The sequence below is a fragment of the Drosophila navojoa genome, chromosome 4, assembly GCF_054131105.1.
Source record: "Drosophila navojoa isolate 15081-1374.11 chromosome 4, UAZ_NAV_1.0, whole genome shotgun sequence".
NCBI classification, from domain to species: Eukaryota; Metazoa; Arthropoda; class Insecta; order Diptera; family Drosophilidae; genus Drosophila; species Drosophila navojoa.
This window is the reverse complement of record NC_142892.1, coordinates 21,503,948-21,523,590: the sequence shown is the minus strand read 5'-3', so window position 1 is coordinate 21,523,590 and position 19,643 is coordinate 21,503,948. Positions and strand designations below refer to the sequence as shown.

Below are 19,643 nucleotides of genomic sequence, written 5' to 3'. Positions count from 1 at the left end.
CGATGTCTCTGGCGATGACAATGTACTTTATATGCATGCTTGCCTCTGCCATATATGTATGCATGTCCCCTAGTAAGGTGTACGAATCCTTTCAAATATGCATAACCCAATTTCATTTTATGCAGCATACTTATTGGTGCAGCCCACGCGATCCACGCTGCACACAGCCATGTAAACATGTATACGCGCACATGTACACATACACATACATGCACATGTCTCTCTGGCACACTGGCTGCTGTAATATGCATTAGACGCCCGATGAGCCTATATAGTATAGCGCCTGCTTCTGCTGCTGCTGCTGCTGTCCGTGCCTCGTCAATGCATTTAGATGCTAATTACGTTTGGCAGCAGTTAAGTCCGCCAGCGTGGACTTGGACGGCCGCTTTAAGTGGCCTCCAGTGATGTTTTGGCTTCATGCTCTGAAATTCAATTCGATTCGCAAGGTGAAAGCGTAGACAGGCTGCAATAAAACTAAGCACCTGCCGACCAGCGCGCACAAAATAAAAATATATGAAAGAATAACACACAAAAAAAAAAAAAAGAAAAAAGAAAAAAATGAACAAAAATATTTATGAGCAGGCACGCGCTACGCTCCTCCTCCTGCTGCTGCCAGCCATACGAGAATCTTTACGAGCGCACATCTTGGAAAGGTCAGCAAGGCAGCCCGGGAGCCAGGGAGCGAGGCACTCAGGGAGCCTGCAGCCACACAGAGCCTTCATATATTTCATGCATCTTGAGCAAAAGACACGCAAAATATAAGCGAAATAATCGAAATTCACTGATTTGCATATATTTTCAATGCAAAACGTTTTATTTCAGAATTTCAAAGTGTTTGCCGATAAAACAATATACATGTTTATGGGATATTAACAAAGAATGTGAAATCAAACCTTTTACTCCTCTTGTGAAGCGAGTAAAATGCCAAAAGTATTCAATATTAGATTCGCTAAGACCTAAAAACTTCTTTTGTTGCTTTCATATGCTTGGCTTTTAATACTATTTGAAATGAAATATTACGCAAGCTATAATTAGATTACGTAATCGTGCTCCATCTTCGTGCACGCGTTTTCGCGCAGTGCATCCAGTCAGCACACACAAAGAGATTTTGTCTGCTCCTGCTCTCTTTGCGGTCATGTCTGCCGTATGGCCTCAATGGCCATATCAGACATCTTTGGAGGCTGTGCGAGCGATGACGTCAGCACGTCTCCCCCCCAGTCATATGGGCACCTGATGAGAGTCAAAGTAAATACAAACAAGTATCCCGAAGATATGTCCAGTTCCAGCTCGAAGCGCGACTGGTAAATATTACGTTTTGGTCCTCGGCTCCTTGCTCTGACTCTGGCTCCTGCTCCTGCTCTGTCTCCAGCTGCTGCTCCTGCTCCTGCTCCTGCTCTGGCTGTAGCTGCGGCTGCGGCTGTGGATGGGACAAAAGTCATAAATCAAATTTAATTTGAGAAATATTGCCGCATTTTTCGGGCTGGGCGGTCGGTGGAATTTTTCGACAACAAACCAAAGCATAAATATTTGTACTGTTATTTATGAATGTGGCCATAGCCAAACAGGACATCATAAAATGCAATGAATGTTTTAATTAATTTTTATCACACTTTAACTAAACATTGAAATTATACGCAAACATCACGTATCTTCTGTTTACACATATTTTATATGCTTTCATACTTTCGAGGCCCCTGAAAGGGACCCAAGACAAATTGTCTGCTAACTCCTGGTACAGTTTCGGCTTTGTGTAAGCTCCTTTTACGATGTTGGGCACATTGGGGCTATGCAAAGTTATCTCCTGCGGATTTACAACCGCATTGCGTTCAAAATTTAATAGGGTGTTAGCATATGAATGCAATATCATATGTATGGCATATGGATTATATTATTGTATTATCATCTGTATGGCTATAGATTGCGACATTTGACAATGAATGCGACGATTACCCTATGATTTGAACATTCGAATTAGCTAAGCCTTCTTTTTGAATGTTTGTCAAATTTGAATCACGTCAGCGTAATTGATTAAGAATAATAGAGTAAACCTTTCGATATGCTAGAGGACTTAAATATTCCAAATGTGTATTGATATTCTCGGTATACATTTTGTAGAGAAGACTGCAAATATCCTCTTCAAATAGTAAAATATCATAGTTTCGAGAAATATGAAATCCCAAAACTGCCTTCGAGACTAGAATTTTAGCATACATATTCGGTCTATGTCAGTCACAAATTATTGGTAAAATCTTGACAACCTATTCAGCTTTTGTTGTTGAAAATATATGTATATCAAGTATATAACAAAATTTATTTAATTGAAATTGGAGCTTTCATTAAAGAGATATAGGGTTTTAAACTTTCGCTTTAGAGAGTTGAGAGGCACAGAAGTCGTGGGTAAAGCTATATCATCTAAACTTTGTGATTTGTTTCGTGAACAAGGCTAGCCATGTTGATAGTCAGCTTCTAGTTAAATATATATACATATACAGGACATATAGAGCAGTAATATAGGAGCTATGGAGCAGTAATACAGTAATAGCCGGAGTTCAAGAGGTGTACGATAATATGTATATATTTACATGAAACTGACTTTTTGAAACTGGTATTCGGTAAAATAATGAAGAAACCGCGCAATAGGCGTCTTTAATTGATGGGGGAGTAGAGAAGGTTTGGGACGCCTTTACAGGCAGCTCCCTAAAGTATCGTAATTACACTCAGTTCGGTGTGAACCCATCATTAAAAGTCGCAATTTGCATAGTCTTTTCGGGTAGCCAAAAGACGTGTATTGGGTGATAAATAATTTGGCCGGGCAGCCCTGTGGGCATTATAATTATCAATTGCGCTTAAATAGAAACCATTTACATTCTTAGACGTGCGCTCACTCAGCCGGTCTAAGCAGCTCGACCATAATTCCACAATTTTAGGGAAACTAATTGAATCACCTTAAATCAACGTTAACACAATTTGCAAACAAATGGAATTGGGGAGGGCGTAACGCTCTTATTTTATTATATACCAATTTACGCACACACGTAGCTGGGAGAAATTTGTCATTAATTAGTCTACAGGTGTTGCGTATGTGTGTGTGTGTGTGTGTGTGTGTGTGTGTGTGCGTGTGCGTGTGTATGTGTGTGTTTGTGCTTGGGTGTATTTATGCACGAAGCGTGTGAAGAATTTGACCAGGTAGGTGCTGGCAGAAGGAGCTCATAAAAATTGGCAAACAAAGGCAACTTTGGACAGCACGGACGTTCGAGCAACTCAAATTTGCGTGTGCAACATTTCTGTGGCATCTGAGGTTTGGGCCACCTACGACTTACGTAAATTTTTTCTATTCTTTTGTTGTTGTTGTTGTTGTTGTTGTTGTTGCTGTGGTTGTTGCTGTTGCTGTTCTTTTTTACAACAATAACGTAGAATCAGACAGGGCAGAGCAACAACAACAAAAATAGCTGCGAATGCGAAAAAGAAACAACAACAACAATAACAAATATATAGCTTTTCACGAAAAGGAACCACAACGATCGATTTTGGTATTGGCAAGGCTTGGAAGGGCCATCAGGCTCAGATGAAGGGAGTGGAAGCCAGAGACAGAGGCAGAGGCAGAGGCAGCAGCAGAGGCACGGCCCGGGGCAGAGGCAGAGACAGGGACCGCAGCAGAAGCAGGGGCAGGGGCAGGGACTAGGGCCAGGGCCAGGGCCAGGGGCAGGGGCAGTGCCACGTGAGGCGAGGGCGATAATGATGACACATACAGGGGCCCTAACCTTGCCAACGCTGCGGCAAAGTCACCGTGAATTACATTAAATGACGTAAGACAATGCAAGAAAGGAAGAACGCGCGCGCGAAAGCGAAATTTTCTAATTTTAAATATGATATTTGATTGTCTGACAATTCGTCTGCTGAAGCGAATTAATTTGCCTTTGGCGCTGAACTTGGGAAATACATGAAAGACATGAATGCAAAGAGCAACCATGAGTTGGGATATCATAGAGGACTCTCGGGTCAACAGGGTATGGCTGATCCAGAAAGTGAACCCACAATGCGCTGCTTATATATATATATTGTGTTATATAATTAGCAAATTGTGTCATCGGACGTTTTATTCGCCGTTATCGCTGCAAAGGCTGTGGGGCAAGCAAAAAATATGCAAATCGGGCCAAAGCTAAAGCAAACTCTAACTTTTGTTAGCTGTGAAGTAGGTTTTTTGTGCCCTTATAGAAAGTAATAATAATAATGATGCTGATTGGCTTTCCAGCGTTGTGTGGCCCGCCGCAGAATAGTTTTCCTGCTCGGCTAGAGAGTGCATCCAATTTCCTGTCGGGTTGCGTGCCTTCTTGCCATTATTATAAAATGAAAACTCTCAAATCGACAGTGCTCGACCAGCAAATACGCTGTAAAATGGCAAATAAATTATACATTCGTTTGATATTTATTTAGATAAATGCCCTCAGATACAGGAAAATGCTATGCACACACACACATACACACATGTGCGCTCTCATTTATATACTTTTGTTTACTTTTCCACTTCTTTGACAAATAATAGACTCGCAACTTTAAGAATTTAATAAATTTGCGAGCTTCTTTACATAAATAAGATTCGGCTGTCAAAGTCTTCATGGCTTTATTACTTTTATTCTTGAAGAGCTTCTATGAAATGAGCACACGGCGTTAATAAGCAGTAAAATGTCCTGCAAACATCCTGTTCGTTGGCAAGCCCGAAAAAAAAACCAAAGGCAAAGGCAAGAAGAAAAAAAAAAAAAAAAAACGAAAAGAAAAGAAAAGTTTACGTTGCACAACAAAGCGCTTATTAAATTCGTCCAAGTTTGTTTCTGGGTCTTCGTTAAATTGGTAGTTAAAGCATAGTCGAACTTCGACTCTAGTTTCGACCACGTAGCATACTATTCCCCGTGGTATGCTTTATCGAAAATCAAAATGAGCTAAGCGAAATTTACGGCGAGCCTAAGGCAATGTATATATCGTAGGAGTATGGGCGTCTACCCTGTAATCATAAATTGGAATGTAAACGGAGTCGTATCACAGGCAAACGGCGCATGCAATGTTCGTCTAGACTTCGCAATTACAGGGTACCATCATATCAGCTTTCTCGATGCGAATGGAGCATAATATGTTACATTTATAGTAGACATATAAGAAAGTGAGCCGAGTGATTTTAGGGCATTTTTATAGCATCGTTTACTGTTATTCTGTGTGCGCATATAGGGTATTATCGAATCAGACAGTTTGGCCCACCTTAATACATAGAACATAAAGAACTAACTGTACATATACTGTACATACATACATAGGCCTTCAAGGTAATGGTAACAGTAACGGTTACTCGCAAAACACGCAAGCAAAACATTTAAATCGATTTCGAAGCAACCTTAGAATTTTCCAGTCCATCGAGGGAGTCAACAGCTTTTGACACATTAAAATTTGTAGATAGCCTCCTCACAAGTTGCTACAAGAAGTCTTCAGAGGAAGGCCAGCCAACTCCTTCCGTTCCGTTCCTAACGGAAGTGCAATGAGGTCAAAACTATTCCGCAAATTTAATGAGCTCTACTGAGAAATACATACATACGAACGTTCTTGCATATCTACCTGTATCCTGGCCCTACAAACTGCTCCGCCTTAAACACAAGGCGTGGAGAGTGTAAACTGCATTAAGCATGTCTTGTTTCTATGGTTTTAAGCCTTTCATAAAAAAGTGGAATATAAATAGAATTTATGTAGGTTTATTGTACCATATTTAAAAATAACCCAGATATATTCCTTAGCATTCAACTTGCTCGAGCCGTGTGCTACGACCGTAAAGTATTACTTTACAAGTCAATATTTGTGTTACATGAATACAAAAATGGAAATAGCCGAATGGGAATAGCTGGAATACCGAAAGGAAAATACTCTACTCTATATATATGTGTATTCATATACATATATATTTGTATATATTCTGGTTCACATTCATAATACACATACGAAGAAATATATGTATATATATAATTATTGCTTTTAATTTACTTATGCAATACCTATAATTTATAATTTAATATATATCTATAATTAGCGAAATTTTTAATAAATATGCATCCATATTAAGGATTTTATAATCTAAAAGCAAATGTTATATAAATGGTTTTCATTAATTATAATACAGTTGATGTACTTTTTGAATTGAGTGGAGAGTATTTCCATTAATTTTCCTATTTTTATGAACAGGCGCCACTTGTAGTGCGACTGAGCACTTAATAAGTACACTAAACTTTACTGAGTATTATTAATTTAATTACTTATTTATTTTATTTTTAATAAGATTAATATTTAATAATTTCATTATAATCATATACATATATACATATTATATATTTTAATTGTATTAGTACATTAATTGAACTATGATAAAGTGTCAATAAGATTTTAAATTATTAATTGATACAATTATTAAATAAAATAAATAAATTAGTTTTTATTTAATTAATTTGATTGTATTAAATTGCTTTATAGATATTAATAATGAACAGTACAGTAATTTAATTAAATATAATTATGAATGATAAATAATAATAATTATTAAAGCAATATACAAAACTAAATACCTAGTTATATTATTAAACTATTAATTATTAAATTACTAAATTATTTAATTGTTTATATAATCTATGATTTACGTATTTCATTATTTATTGATAGTTTAATCTGATATAATGCAGTTATATACTATGTATAGCAATATCGTACTGAGCTACTCGATTAAGACATTCATTGTATTTATATTCATCACACAGTGATGCGAATCATGCTCCCAGCCTGACCAGTCAACATAGTCTGAATAGAGAGTATGACTCAGTCGTGGCCTCTTGACCACAATTTGTTTTTGCAAGAATGCATTTTGTTTTTATATGCTCTGCTCTGCCTGGCTCGTCTTGGCTTGGCTTAGCTTGGCAAGGGCTTGGTTGGCCTGGCTACTTTTATTAGTTTTGCGTTCTGCCTTCTACGTGGGTGGGTGGTGGCCCGGCTGCACCACTGAGCCACTTCACCTGCCCGCTGCTTCTCGGTTGAGCAAAAGTTTCGTGGCAGAGTGAGCGATATAAATCAAATGATTGACAAAAAGTGCAAAATGGCTAATAGAAATGACATCAGAGGCAAGTGGTAAATGCTAAATGCCTCGCACGGCCCTCGGCCCAGAATGGAATGGGGCTTTTCCATTTGAGTCTCAATAGGTGGCACATTTATTTATAGATGGCTTATTAGCCATGCTGTGTGGCCGGGTTAGGCTAAGAAAATTTCGATTGATTTGATATTCAACAACTATTCCCTTTTGTCTCTTATAGGTAATTGAAATCCATATGGCATACTCCATCCAACATATTTATGCGCGCGCGTGTGTGTGTGTGTGAAGACGTAACGCAGCGAAGCGAGCAACAAATAATTTTTCAAAATAAATGTACGGTAAGAGGCAGGCACTCGCTATAAGGAAGAAAGCGCGCAAAAAGTATAAATAAGCCGATATCAAAATGCTTTTAAACTAACTAAGGTGAGTAATGGCCGGGGATACGCTCCAGCGGGCAGCTGGAGCGTGTGACCAGGAGAGGAGCTCTCTCTAAGAGAGAGTGAGAGAGAGAGAGACAACTCGATTTGTCTCAGTTATAAATGATTTTCAGTTGTCAAGTCTATGTGATGTTATTTTGATTTATTTATTGAGTTCTGTAATAGATAGATAGTTGAGCTCCCTCCGGGTTACAGCCGGTTACGACGGGGCGCTGATTTGATTTCTGATTGTGATCTGTCTACTTACAGCTAATCAACAAGTAACCAACTTAAATGAACTAATTAAGCAATAGAATGCATATAAATAATATATAATTTTAACAGTTAAATGGGGCACAAGCGAATTCGAATGATTCATTGTGTTTCTGTTGGGGAAAACCAAACGCTTCTTAACTTAATGAGTGTAAAGTTAATTACAGACTAAGAGCGAATTAAGTCTATCGAGTCATAGTGAGGCCAATCAGGGCTGCATATACATACATATGTTCATATGCATTTGTACACGTGCGTATTGCCATCCATGTAGAGTGGAGCTGTCCGATTGTCGAACTGTCTATGAGCAGCACGACGGAGGAGCCTCAACGTAATGGGTGGTGGCCTTGCGGCGCTATCTATTGTATACGCCAATCCAGAGAAACGCGCCAGAGGAACGGAGGTCGCCGAAACGCAGTCAGAGCTATTGGCGGAGTGGAGCACGCACTCGAAGGCCGCACCAATGCACGAGAAAATAGTGGAGGAGACACGAAAAGAAAAGACTGAGAAGGTACATCTTCTTGGCAACGCTAAGGAGAAGCCATCAAAGGAGAAGCCCCCCAAGCAGTCAAGACTAGCTGAACGATTGCGCCGTTCGTTTCGACGCAGTGTGCACAGCTCTCTGGAGGTCAAATCGACGTCGGACGATTGCCAAACGAAGAGCTCCGGCTCGGCGCCGCTGCCCAAGGTAGACAACAACAATCCAGCGGGACGTATACCCTTTTCGGTCGCCAGTCAACTGCACCTGCCCGGCCTGGCACTAGGAGGACACATCAACGCGGCCCTCCTGCTGGACAGCCCCGACGAGTGCACGCCGCCGGAGTACGCCTACCAGCACCTGAGCAGCGTAGCTACCACCAACACGAACTCGAGCAGCTCGCTGGAGAGCAACTTCGAGCTGAGCGAGCTGCGCGGCTCACAGGCCGAGGGACTCCACTGGGCCAGTAGCCAGCTGAACCTTGAAATGGGCAGCGAGATGAGCAGCGCCATCAAGAATGAGGCGCCGGAGCAGAGGGAGGGTAAGCGAAGAGTGGAACAGCTGGCCACCGGCAGCAGCAGTCGGATGGGTGATCAGTCGTCGGCTGTTCCGGCCAATGCCAGCCGCAGCTGCAGCATCACCAGTGAGAGCAGCTCCGTCCGGATGACGCGCCTGCAGAACTTTCTCTTCAGGAGCAGCAACGAGAGCTCTCGCAGCTGTCAGGGCCATTCGAATGATGGCTTCACCGCCTCCTCGTTCAACTCGTCGTCCGGCGAGTGGGAGCAGCTGGGCGCCCATGTGATATCCAGCAGCAGCGGCGTCGGTGGCCTACACGACCTAAACACGGGCTCCTTTCCCGAGGAGGACACGCCAGATGAGGCCGATGTGGACCCCACATTGCCCATCGAGAGCGGCGATGCTGGCGCCTACTATCAGTACACGTTGACCTCTCCGAACAATCCCTTTCTGCCGGAAATTACAGCACGGACCTACCACAGCACCTACGAGGACGACGACTTGCAGGAGGGCCAGCTGCAGCCCGAGGAGCTGCAGCTAGATTGCAATGTGACATCTGTGAAATATTCGGGCTGGGGCACTGGCACGCGATCCGCGCAGCTGCCGACGCCCGCTTACAGTCGCGCCGGCTCCCAGGAGTCGACGTTCAGTGAAAGTGGTGTTAGCTGCCCGCAGGGACCAACGCCCAGCCCAGCGTCGAGCTCCTCCTCGACGCCGGGTCGGCATAGACGCAAGCTCTTCAGCCTGAACTCGCCCACGCGGCTGTTGCACCATCAGCAGAGCAGCCCAACTGCAACCCAACAGCAGCAGCAGCAGCAGCAGCAGCAGCAGCAACAGCAACAAGCACAACAACAACAACAGCAGCAGCAACAGCATAATCCGGGTCAGAAAATCGAAATGTCCGCCTCGCCAACCGAGAGCCTCAACGCGAGCGCCTTGGTGCGCAACCTGAATCCCTTTCTGCCCGCCACATCAGCGCCCATCGCAGTGCCGGCGGACCTGCGGAGCAAGCGCGAGGAGTTTTTACGTGCAACAATGAAAATCTGTCTGGTCGTGTCGCCGCCGACAAGCAAACTGCAGGTGAGTCAATGTTTAGCTCCAGCAAGGGACCCCACGACCAGCGACCGGCGACCGGCGACACTGGGCCACGGCAAGGCAATGCACGGCATGGCACAGCACCTTCCTTTGCCGGAAAACAATTTGTAACATGCGAATAAAGACTTTTCAATTTCTTTCTTTGTTTTATTTACTTGTGCTTCTGCTTCTGCTCCCGCTTCCTCCTGCTTCTTCCTCTTCTTGTTTTCCTAAGAGTTTGTGAGATGCCAGTTGTCATCACATTCTCATTTATTGTTAGTTTGCCCTCACCTGAGAGCAGTATTATCATTTTGCCGAGAATACGGAATGCTGTAGCTAAGGTCTCTCCTCCGTCTGTCCGCCCACGCAGCTAAATTGGCTCGTTTTGAGAACAAAAACTATCTAAATAAATAATCGCATAACGTATGGTTTTATACTCAGTCAGGAAAGTGAAATGAGTTTATGAGCTCATAGGTGCCGGGACCGTCTTGCTATATGTCTGTCTGTCCGCATAAGCGCAAAGCATTCCATTTGGGATATAGACACGGCTGATAAAGCAATAAGATTATTCAGTTTTAAGGATGAGTAAAGTCCATAAGAGGTGTGACAATCTGGTGCGGCCTATATATTGATTGGAACTTATTCCATTTTATTTTGAGCAGCATTTATTGTAGTTAAATTTAAAATTGAGTACATGTATAACCTATGACCATAAGTTAAGGATTTCTGTATGAAAAATCGGAAGAACCCCTACAATAGTATAGTTTCAAACTGTAACGAAGTTTTTTCAGAACTCTGAGCTGACTATAGTATTAGTCTGCAATGATATAAATATTGATCGATTGGGGTCGGGGCAAATAAGAAATTGGAGCTGGTAGAGTTTCGTATGTGCATGAGTATTCTGCAGAGGGTAACTCCCGACTGCAACCCTGTTCTTTGTTTAGTTTCTTAATCCTTTCGAATTTCCGCAAATTTCTATATTAAACTGTTTATTTCTTGAGATATCTGGATAGTAACTCTTGAATTATAAGTTCGATTCTAAATATGCTATTCGCTCCCTGCTCGCTCTTTAGTTTATTTACACACACAACCACACACACATATGTATTACATGATGCTGAGTAAGTGTATTTTTGTGTATGCGGCACAAACATGAAGAAAACTAACAATGTCACATGGGGATTTCTTTTATTTTCGCTTGTTGGAAAAGTTGGAGATTCGTTGCTGTCATCATAATTGTCCCAACTTGCCCATTTATTGTTGCAAACATATTTCGAATCAATTTATTTGCCAATCGAACGGCTCGCGTCCTTTCCTCCTGTAAGTGCTTTAATTATCTTGTTTCGAGAGCTTTTCTTCCTGACTGAATCATTTTTATTCATTTTACTCTTTTTTGCGTGTGTGTGTGTGTGTGTGTGTGTGTGTAGTCAAGCTGTAACTAGTCAAGCGCAATAAAATATTATTTTATTGATTGGCCTGGCTCGATTCAGGTGCAATCAGCTTGAAATGGAAACATGCAAATGCAGGAATTTGCATAGTATATCATTGTTTTTTTTTTTCTTTGGCTTTTCATTTTTTTATTTGGACGGGCCTGCATTCCATTTCATTGATTTATGGCATCGGACCTGGGTTTGGCTTTGTGGATTGTCGGCCAGCAAGGCAATCTTTGCAAATTAAAGAGTTGAAGCACTTGAACTTGTATGTGCTCAGTGGCTAATTGTTATTAATTTTCATGTTATCTATGCACATACATAAATATGCATATATGTATGTACGTATGTATGTATGTGTGCTCACACTCAACTATGCCGATTTGGTTGACAAAGTTGCGTATTCAATTTGATTATAAATATGTCGGATATTGGGTCGACGCTTTGCGGATTTCGTCTTTCTGTCACTCACTCACTCACACACACACACACACACACACACACACACACATACACCCACCCACACACACACTTCTTTCATTTATTCCATTTCAGCTGAAATCAAAAAGTCTCACCCACTTAGATGGCCTCGACACGCCGGTGCCAGGCTGCCAGCACGGTGCTGCCGCACCCACAGCTACCGCCGAGACCTCCACGACCCCGGCCATGTCAGCGCCAGCGGACACGCCTGGCCGGCAGACGCAATCGGTAAGTGAAGATATGGCTAAACAGTTCACGATAGCAAAAACAAATGGCATTTAGTTCAAACACTGCATGCCCCCAAATACGACATGTACACACACATACATATAGGGTGTGTGTGTGTGTGTGTGTGTGTGCGTGCGTATGTGTATGTATGCCAACCAACATGCTATGTATATCCAACCGACTCCCGTCCCACCTGGCCGTTCCCCTAGTGGGACACATCCAAATTGTGAAAATGTGAAAAAGCAATTCGTATTATTTTCGATTTATGTTTTTATTTTCCACACTCTTCCCGCATCTGCGACATTCATTGATTTCCTCTTATCAACGGAAACTAGACTGTCTGTCTCTCGCTCATCATACAATATGTTCGCTGCTTAAGTTGTGATTAATAGTTTTACTGGATATTTTTTATTTTCTATTAGAAGTGCTTAGCTTGTATTTAATTAATTTATTTATTATACTGATTGGTTTCTCTCCTTATAGATATGCCAAAATCTTATGCTTATGCTCTTTCTCTCTTTCTCTCTCACACACACTCACTCTCTTTCTCTCTCTTTGTCTTTCTCTCTACGTTTTACTCTGATTTCTTTCTCTATTCTCTAACTATCCATTCCAATCTGAATGCTACTTTTTACTCACGTACATACCTGCATAAATACGTACATGTATACGAATACCTCATGTAGGGGGAGCTACGACAGGCCCCCAAGGTCTCCAAGCCGCAACAACCACACACCACGCCCACAACTGTTCCACCGCCCACGATTTATACGCAGACACCACAATTTGTGCGCCGATCGCCGTCCCTGATGCTCTCGCCGAGCAGCCCGAGTCAGGCCGGCATCGGATCAGGTGTGCGCTGCAGCGTCAGCTCCGCCCAACACCTGGCGTGCAGCAGTGCAACCGGAACAACCTATTTAACACCCACGTCTAAGACCTTGCAGAGCCATGCCAGCGATGGCTTGCAAGCGTCGGCAATTGGCTCAGGTGCTTCAATACCATGTAGTCACTATGGTGGCTCTAAGAGCGTTGCCCCAACGATCACGACTTCGTCGTTAATGCATCGCAAGAAACCGTTATTAACACGCAGCGAGGTGAGTCATCCAGCCAGGCAAGACGAGGAGTCTGTGGAGGAGTCTAGACTGAGTGGCACGGGTCACTCAAATGGAGACCGAAAAACGAATCAATTCAAGTCTCCTTCCGCTTTCTTTCATCCTCTCTCATCAATCATTGCCCATAAAGGGGATTTACTTTCTTCAATGTGATCTATTTGGCATATAATCTATAATATAATACAGAGAACAATGAGTGGAACGGGATATCTTTATAGATATGTATATATTCAGCAAGGGGACTAGAACTTTCAGGTCCATGCAGGGAATAGGCTGATATCTGTCGAGTTCTACATGATGATTGTAACTTCTTCCTGTAGGTTTCAAGCTTGGAATATTTTTCGGTATCCTTCTGCCTGGACGGGTCGCCGTGTCCTGACGAGCAGTTCATACCAGCAACCAAAGGCACAACATTACAGTGAGTCCTGGACATACTTAGTCCATTTTATATGAATGCATTCACGAGTTTCTATTCCCTATTTACAGAAATGCGCTGAGGCACATGCTGCAGAGGCGAAATCTTAGCTTTTCGCAGATTAAAATTACAGACAATATTCCCCCTTATAGCTACTTAGACACAGGTAGATACTCTTAGCCCCTATGAATACTTGATCTACGTAGCATTCGATTCTTCATAGGTCCATCGAACATGACAACCCTCTTGGACGAGCACACGGATGTTGAGAACTTGGCTGGACATCATCTGGTTATTACGGAACGCGACAGCAGTCGGAAGTCCTTGCAGAAGGCAGCATCCTTCGTAAGTTTATGGAGCTTTCGTCAAATAGATATTAGAGGTGTGTTCTTTCCCTTTAGGGCTCTCGACAGCGACCTCCACGCCTCCTGTCCTCGGCCTCAACGGAGGAGACTAGTGAATCAGGCAGTGCCCCTAGCAAGCAGATACTCGGTCGTTGGTCCTCCATATTCGGCATAAAAAACCCGCAGCAGAGTCAGCTCTACGATCTGCTCAACAATTATGCCAAGAACGGAGTGCCCCAGCGCCCAGATGCCTTCAACTCCGAAAATCCCGCGATCTCTGAAGCCTTGAACTATCTGCAAAACATGGACAAGTCGTGGCGGGACTTCGTCGACAGCAATGCGATGAGCGATAGCGAGATTAAGATACAAACGGCCATATGGGAGCTGGTCACCACAGAGGTCTACTACATTCACGCGCTGCAAACGGTCACGCACGTAAGCTTTCAATTGAATCCTTATAATAGGACACTTTCAATCTATACTCCGATTGTGTTGTAGCTCTTTCTGGCCTGTCTGGAGGCCGTGCAGGAGGAACGCCTGCTGATCGATGTCGATCAGCACAGACTGTTCTCAAACGTACGATCCGTGTGCGAGGCAAATATTAAGTTTTGGACCCAATATCTATATCCGATGGTCGCACACAGCATAAGGACACGCGAGCCCCTGAGATATGCCTTTTTCCAAGAAGGCTTCATAGCGTTCGCCTCAATTTTCGCGCCCTACAAGGTGGGATCAACTATTACGGCTATTATTTCCCGTAGATTGTCTAATCTTGTGTTGATCTCCAGGTTTACTGTGCGGAGCAGAGTACATGCCAGTTTTACTGCAAGGAGCTCAATCAAAACAACGCGCTGTTCACTGTCTACTTGGCCTGGTGTGAGTCGCAGAAGATGTGCAACCGCTTGCGGTTGGCCGACATCGTTGTCCGTCCCATGCAGCGCCTGACCAAGTACAGCCTCCTGTTGGCGGCCATCAAGAAGCACATGACTGATGTGGAGGACATCGAAGTGATGGACATGATGATACACAGCGTGGAGAACTTCGTTGGCAGCGTCAACAACCACTTGACCATGCGGCAGGAGAGCGAGCGCCTCAAGGGCGTCATGGCACGCATCGAATCCTATGATGTGGTGGTAGATATCCTCAAATATATACATACTTTTGCGCATATAGTACAGCGATATCATATTGCAGGACACCAACAACGAGGTGTTGGACAAGCTCATCAAGCAGCACAGCCAGATGTTCGATCTGTGCGCTCCCATGCGCGGCTGTCCGGCCAACCAGGTGCGCCACCTGTTCATGGAAGGCGACCACAAATTCAAAGACAATGTCGGCAAGAGCGACGTGCATTGCTTTCTGCTGACTGACATACTGCTCGTGTGCAAGGGCATTGCCAAGAAGGGCTTGGGTGCGCTCAAGGTCATTCGCCAGCCGTATCTGACCGATCATCTGATCGTGCACCTGGGGCAGAACAACACGCTCAACTGCGTCTATCTCAACGAGTTCCAGGTGGCCACCACGGGCTTTACGCTGCAGTGCATTGAGGCCAAGAACTGGTACGACGCGCTGTGGCGCGCCAAGACCATTTACCAAAGACTGAAGAAGGGCAATGGGGGCGACAGCATACGCTACGCCGGCAGCGGCGCTGGCGGTGCCACCGGCGATTCCCTTGGTGTGCGCAAGTCGCCCATGAACTCCTCGATCGGCAGCCATGTGTCGAGTGCGAACAACAGCCACAGCGGCAGCGTTGAGTGGAACGATTCGCGGAATATATCCGTTGACTTTGAAAAGACTAACTCGCTCTCCAGCGACGAGGGCTCCAGTCTGTTGGGTAAGGCCGGGTAGTCCATGCTAGCGAGCAATACGATACTCAATTTTCACTCAATTGCAGGTAACCAGGGCCTGGCATCGAAGGGCAAGCAGCACTTGCTGAGGGGCGTGCCAAAGCCAAAGATTGGCACAATTGCATCGACATCGGCGAATACCCTGTCCGTACAGCCGTTAAACCATTTGGGCCAGAGTTTGCCCAACCTGAACTTGCAACATAACCAAACGTAAGTCGCCACAGACAATGTTCAGCTTCCTGCTTTATAGAAGCACACGAGCAAGCAATCGCATACACAAGTATTCACTACTCATCTGATTCTGATTAGCATTTTCCAGTCATTTGTTTAAGTCCTTAAGACCGTCCGTATACGTCGTTAATGTTAATGTTATACACATACAACAAAAAACACAAAACTAAATCAACAAAAACCACGAAAAAACGTATTTATATATATACACATAGCTTGTCTAATTTAGAATATATTTTTTTATTTGTAATGCATACAATTTTAAAATAAATATATTATATATTCTATTATACATATAATGTAAAGTCAAGTTTAACTCGTGTCTTTCATCGAAGCCAACACCAACAACGCTTTTTCCCTCAACTTCTAATTTGCCTGCGATCTCATCATAATCAACATTTCTCTTATTTTTCGCATTTGTGATCTGCATTTTAATTTCCTAGGAGTACGGAGAGCAATTGAAAACTACTGAAATAGAGAGCTTAGCTTAAATAAGTTTAGTATTTAGAGTGGTTTCCACAAATGTACCAAAGTAGGTACCGAAGTGGTATCTCCTGTTTTTTATTTTATATATTAGCATTTCGTTATTGATCTATCCAATTATATTTACATTGAGACATTTATATACATAGAAAAATGAATAATTAAAAATAAAAATTAATAAATACAAATAATAGTTTATATTTTTATTGAGACTCGTATATTTATGTACCGATGTAGAAATGGTACATCATGTAATTTGAACCATTCTCTTATGATTCATATACTTTAGTAAATATTATTTTATTCGCGAGTTTATTTCTAAATGCGAGCTTTCTGTAAATGCACGCGCTTTGGTATCTCTAGATCTCTGTTGATCCACTGAAAACGTAGCTGCAAATGAATTGCGTTTTGGTTCGTTCAATGCTTCAGTTCAATGTAGTCCAGCGAATTAATGGTCTGATCGGTTCTAAAGTGAAATTTAACATACTTATAGTAACAATACATTGCTTGTGCCGGGCACAACGACTAGTCACTCGGGTAACTTATTGTTGTCGCCCAGTCATCGCGGCATTTCCTATCCACCGCCGAGTCCAACTAGGTGAGTCCGAACAGAAGATGGGAGCAACTGAAATAAATATAACTATACATATGTACATAGCATCATTGTCGTTTAATATCTCTGTGTCAATTCTCTATATTCGCATATATGTTGCATTGCATATTCTCATGATGTCTCATGACATGGCATGTCTCTCGCATCATCAACATGTGTTACGTCACGAACGGTCCATCAACTTGAATCCTAATGCATTCCACCACCTAAATGCGTACCTGTTCGTTCGTGTCTCTAGAGTGCCGCTGAAACGGGGCATGGCATTCTCCACGTCCACGAAGAACCCACCACTGCTGAAGACCCGCAACATCACATCGCAGAACAGTATTAATTGGCATCAGATACCAGCCACGCCCACGCCGCCCAGCCCGCGATCGCAGCAAAATTCACCTAGCACTACCAACGCCTGCAACGTTGATCCCAGGCTCCTGCAGAAGCAAATATCGCACCAGCTACCCCTGCAAACGACCAATCAGAGCAACTTGGACCTCCAGCGGAACTTAAGCAATGAAACGGACGTCTAATGCAGGCACTTGGCCAACAGGCAACTTATTGATTGAGAGATTAGCTTAAACTTACGTCAAGGAAGTCAGCAAGAGAAGGAGTACTCCGTATTATCGGCGATTCCTTGAATAGAGTCGGTCAATGTACATAATCGCTAATACTGCACCTTTGGGTCCAAATACGATACGATATAATCAACATTCCATCTAAGTGCTATACTACCCATTCCCATTGTCTATCCATACTTAAGTCGGCATATGCATATACTCTAATCATATTAAACAGTTATACGATTACATTCTTCCATGGAAAAGAAATAATTATGAAATGCTAGTAAAAACTATTTTTAATCAATAAGTAAACACACAAATATGTATGTAAGCATGTTTATAAATATTTACAAGAACATTTAAGCAACTGTAGAAACATATAGTTAAAGTTAGTATCCATGATTTAAAGTAGATATTCATTTGGCCCCTTCTGTTCTATAATTTCTTACAACCTGTTGATAAAGTTAACGAAAATATACTCTATTATTAGTTTTTCGCCCTATACATGAGCTTTTCTATTCGTTTTCTGATTTCATCTATCAACAGTAAATAACTATGTAGTATATAAAATTATGTCTCTAATCAGTTTGCCATTTCGTTTCTTTCTTTCTTGAATGTAATCCGGTTAGTTTGTCCTGATGAGAAGTGAGTTTTGGCATATCTTTTATAATAGATTTTCTGAGGAGTTGGCTCTCTATAGGCAATGTAGAACGTACTTAAAGCAGAGCGCGCTCAAAGAAAATATCTATTTACTATTGTTGAAATATCAAATATTAGAATTACGTATGACAGATCCTACTATATTATTTCCGTTATCTTGACATCGAGTGGGATGTTCGTTATGCTTTTTCATTTGCCTGCAATTTAGTACAGCGATTTTAAACAACGATTTGAAATAAGTTTCAATATCTTTTGGACACAAAAATATGTGATAACTTATATACAAATTTAACATCAAAAAAAGAGAATGTACAAAAATGAACTTCATGAAGGTTTTAACACACTCTAGTTTTGATAATGTTAATAATAATAATGGTCTACTTTTTTCTTTGTTTGTATTTGTACCAGAGAATTGCTTGGAATAGAATATGTAGTGCCTAAGGAATGATAAACGTTCTTCCTGCCATTCAAAATGATTCCGCAAAATCTGAACTAAATCGGGCATCTAGTATATACATACATGCGTAAATCTATATATTTATATGCGGTATTACAGACTTAGAATATATATAATACTTAAGATATTATTGGAGCTATCAACAAACAATAGTTTATGCCTAAATCAATGTTTCTGAACATGAAACTGTACTTAACAATTGTACACAAAATAGAACAAGGAACCACTTTTACTTGTATAAATATAACGAAAAATGTATACACACACCCACAAATATAACCATTAATATATATATACATACCTATACATAGTTACTAATCAAAAAGAACACACCTGAAATATTATAATATTTAATAAACAATTCAATTGTATTTTAAATATATATTTTAATTTGATATATAAATATGTATAGATATATATTTATGTGGTACACAAAAAGCTATTCCCACAGTATTATTTAGTGTGCAATTGAAAATGTGTTTTAAAATAGTACATTCTATTATATTATATAGTCAAATATCATGGCAAGCTCGCAGTCTAAAATTGCGATACATACACACACAAATACATATGTAGTGGGCATTTCAATCCATATATAATTATTTGGTTGGATTCTATAAATATTATCAAGCAGTTCTCAAGCTTGAATGCTTTTTGCAAAAGATGCATCCAAGACGCAATCGACCTACCCATACATAAACTTACACACACACACTCTACTATATTTACATACGTATGTATTCATTACAAAATACAATAACTAATCATAGTAAAGAGCGTAATACAAAATAGCTTTATTTACACCAGTAAATTAGTAATATTTACATACATATGTATAAAATGTTAAAGAATTTATCAATTAAACAACAACAAAGCAAAATTTTTCCTTTTTTTGTAATCATTTGATTCCGTTATAATTTA

The 19,643-nt window shown here is 41.6% G+C and overlaps 1 protein-coding gene across 9 annotated transcripts in view; it reads left to right on the top strand.

Annotated features, from left to right (window-relative positions):
• The window catches only part of LOC115561827 (uncharacterized), a 32,487-nt gene extending 12,880 nt beyond the window's left edge, over positions 1–19,607 (top strand). Inside the window, exons 1-13 of one of the 9 annotated variants that reach the window (XM_089259184.1) lie at positions 7,798–9,874; positions 11,854–12,006; positions 12,693–13,100; positions 13,439–13,536; positions 13,605–13,699; positions 13,757–13,878; positions 13,935–14,312; positions 14,376–14,603; positions 14,666–15,010; positions 15,072–15,711; positions 15,772–15,934; positions 16,932–17,036; positions 18,674–19,607. In XM_089259184.1, the coding sequence (XP_089115310.1) occupies positions 8,135–9,874; positions 11,854–12,006; positions 12,693–13,100; positions 13,439–13,536; positions 13,605–13,699; positions 13,757–13,878; positions 13,935–14,312; positions 14,376–14,603; positions 14,666–15,010; positions 15,072–15,711; positions 15,772–15,934; positions 16,932–17,036; positions 18,674–18,713 (4,515 nt within the window). In that variant the 5' untranslated portion in view covers positions 7,798–8,134 and the 3' untranslated portion in view covers positions 18,714–19,607. Of the gene's footprint in view, positions 1–7,797; positions 9,875–11,853; positions 12,007–12,692; positions 13,101–13,438; positions 13,537–13,604; positions 13,700–13,756; positions 13,879–13,934; positions 14,313–14,375; positions 14,604–14,665; positions 15,011–15,071; positions 15,712–15,771; positions 15,935–16,931; positions 17,037–17,289; positions 18,108–18,234 lie in introns of those variants that run through there. The other 8 variants (XM_089259185.1, XM_018100539.3, XM_089259183.1 and 5 more) reach the window with 8 other exon arrangements.
• The last annotated feature ends 36 nt before the right edge of the window (positions 19,608–19,643 follow it).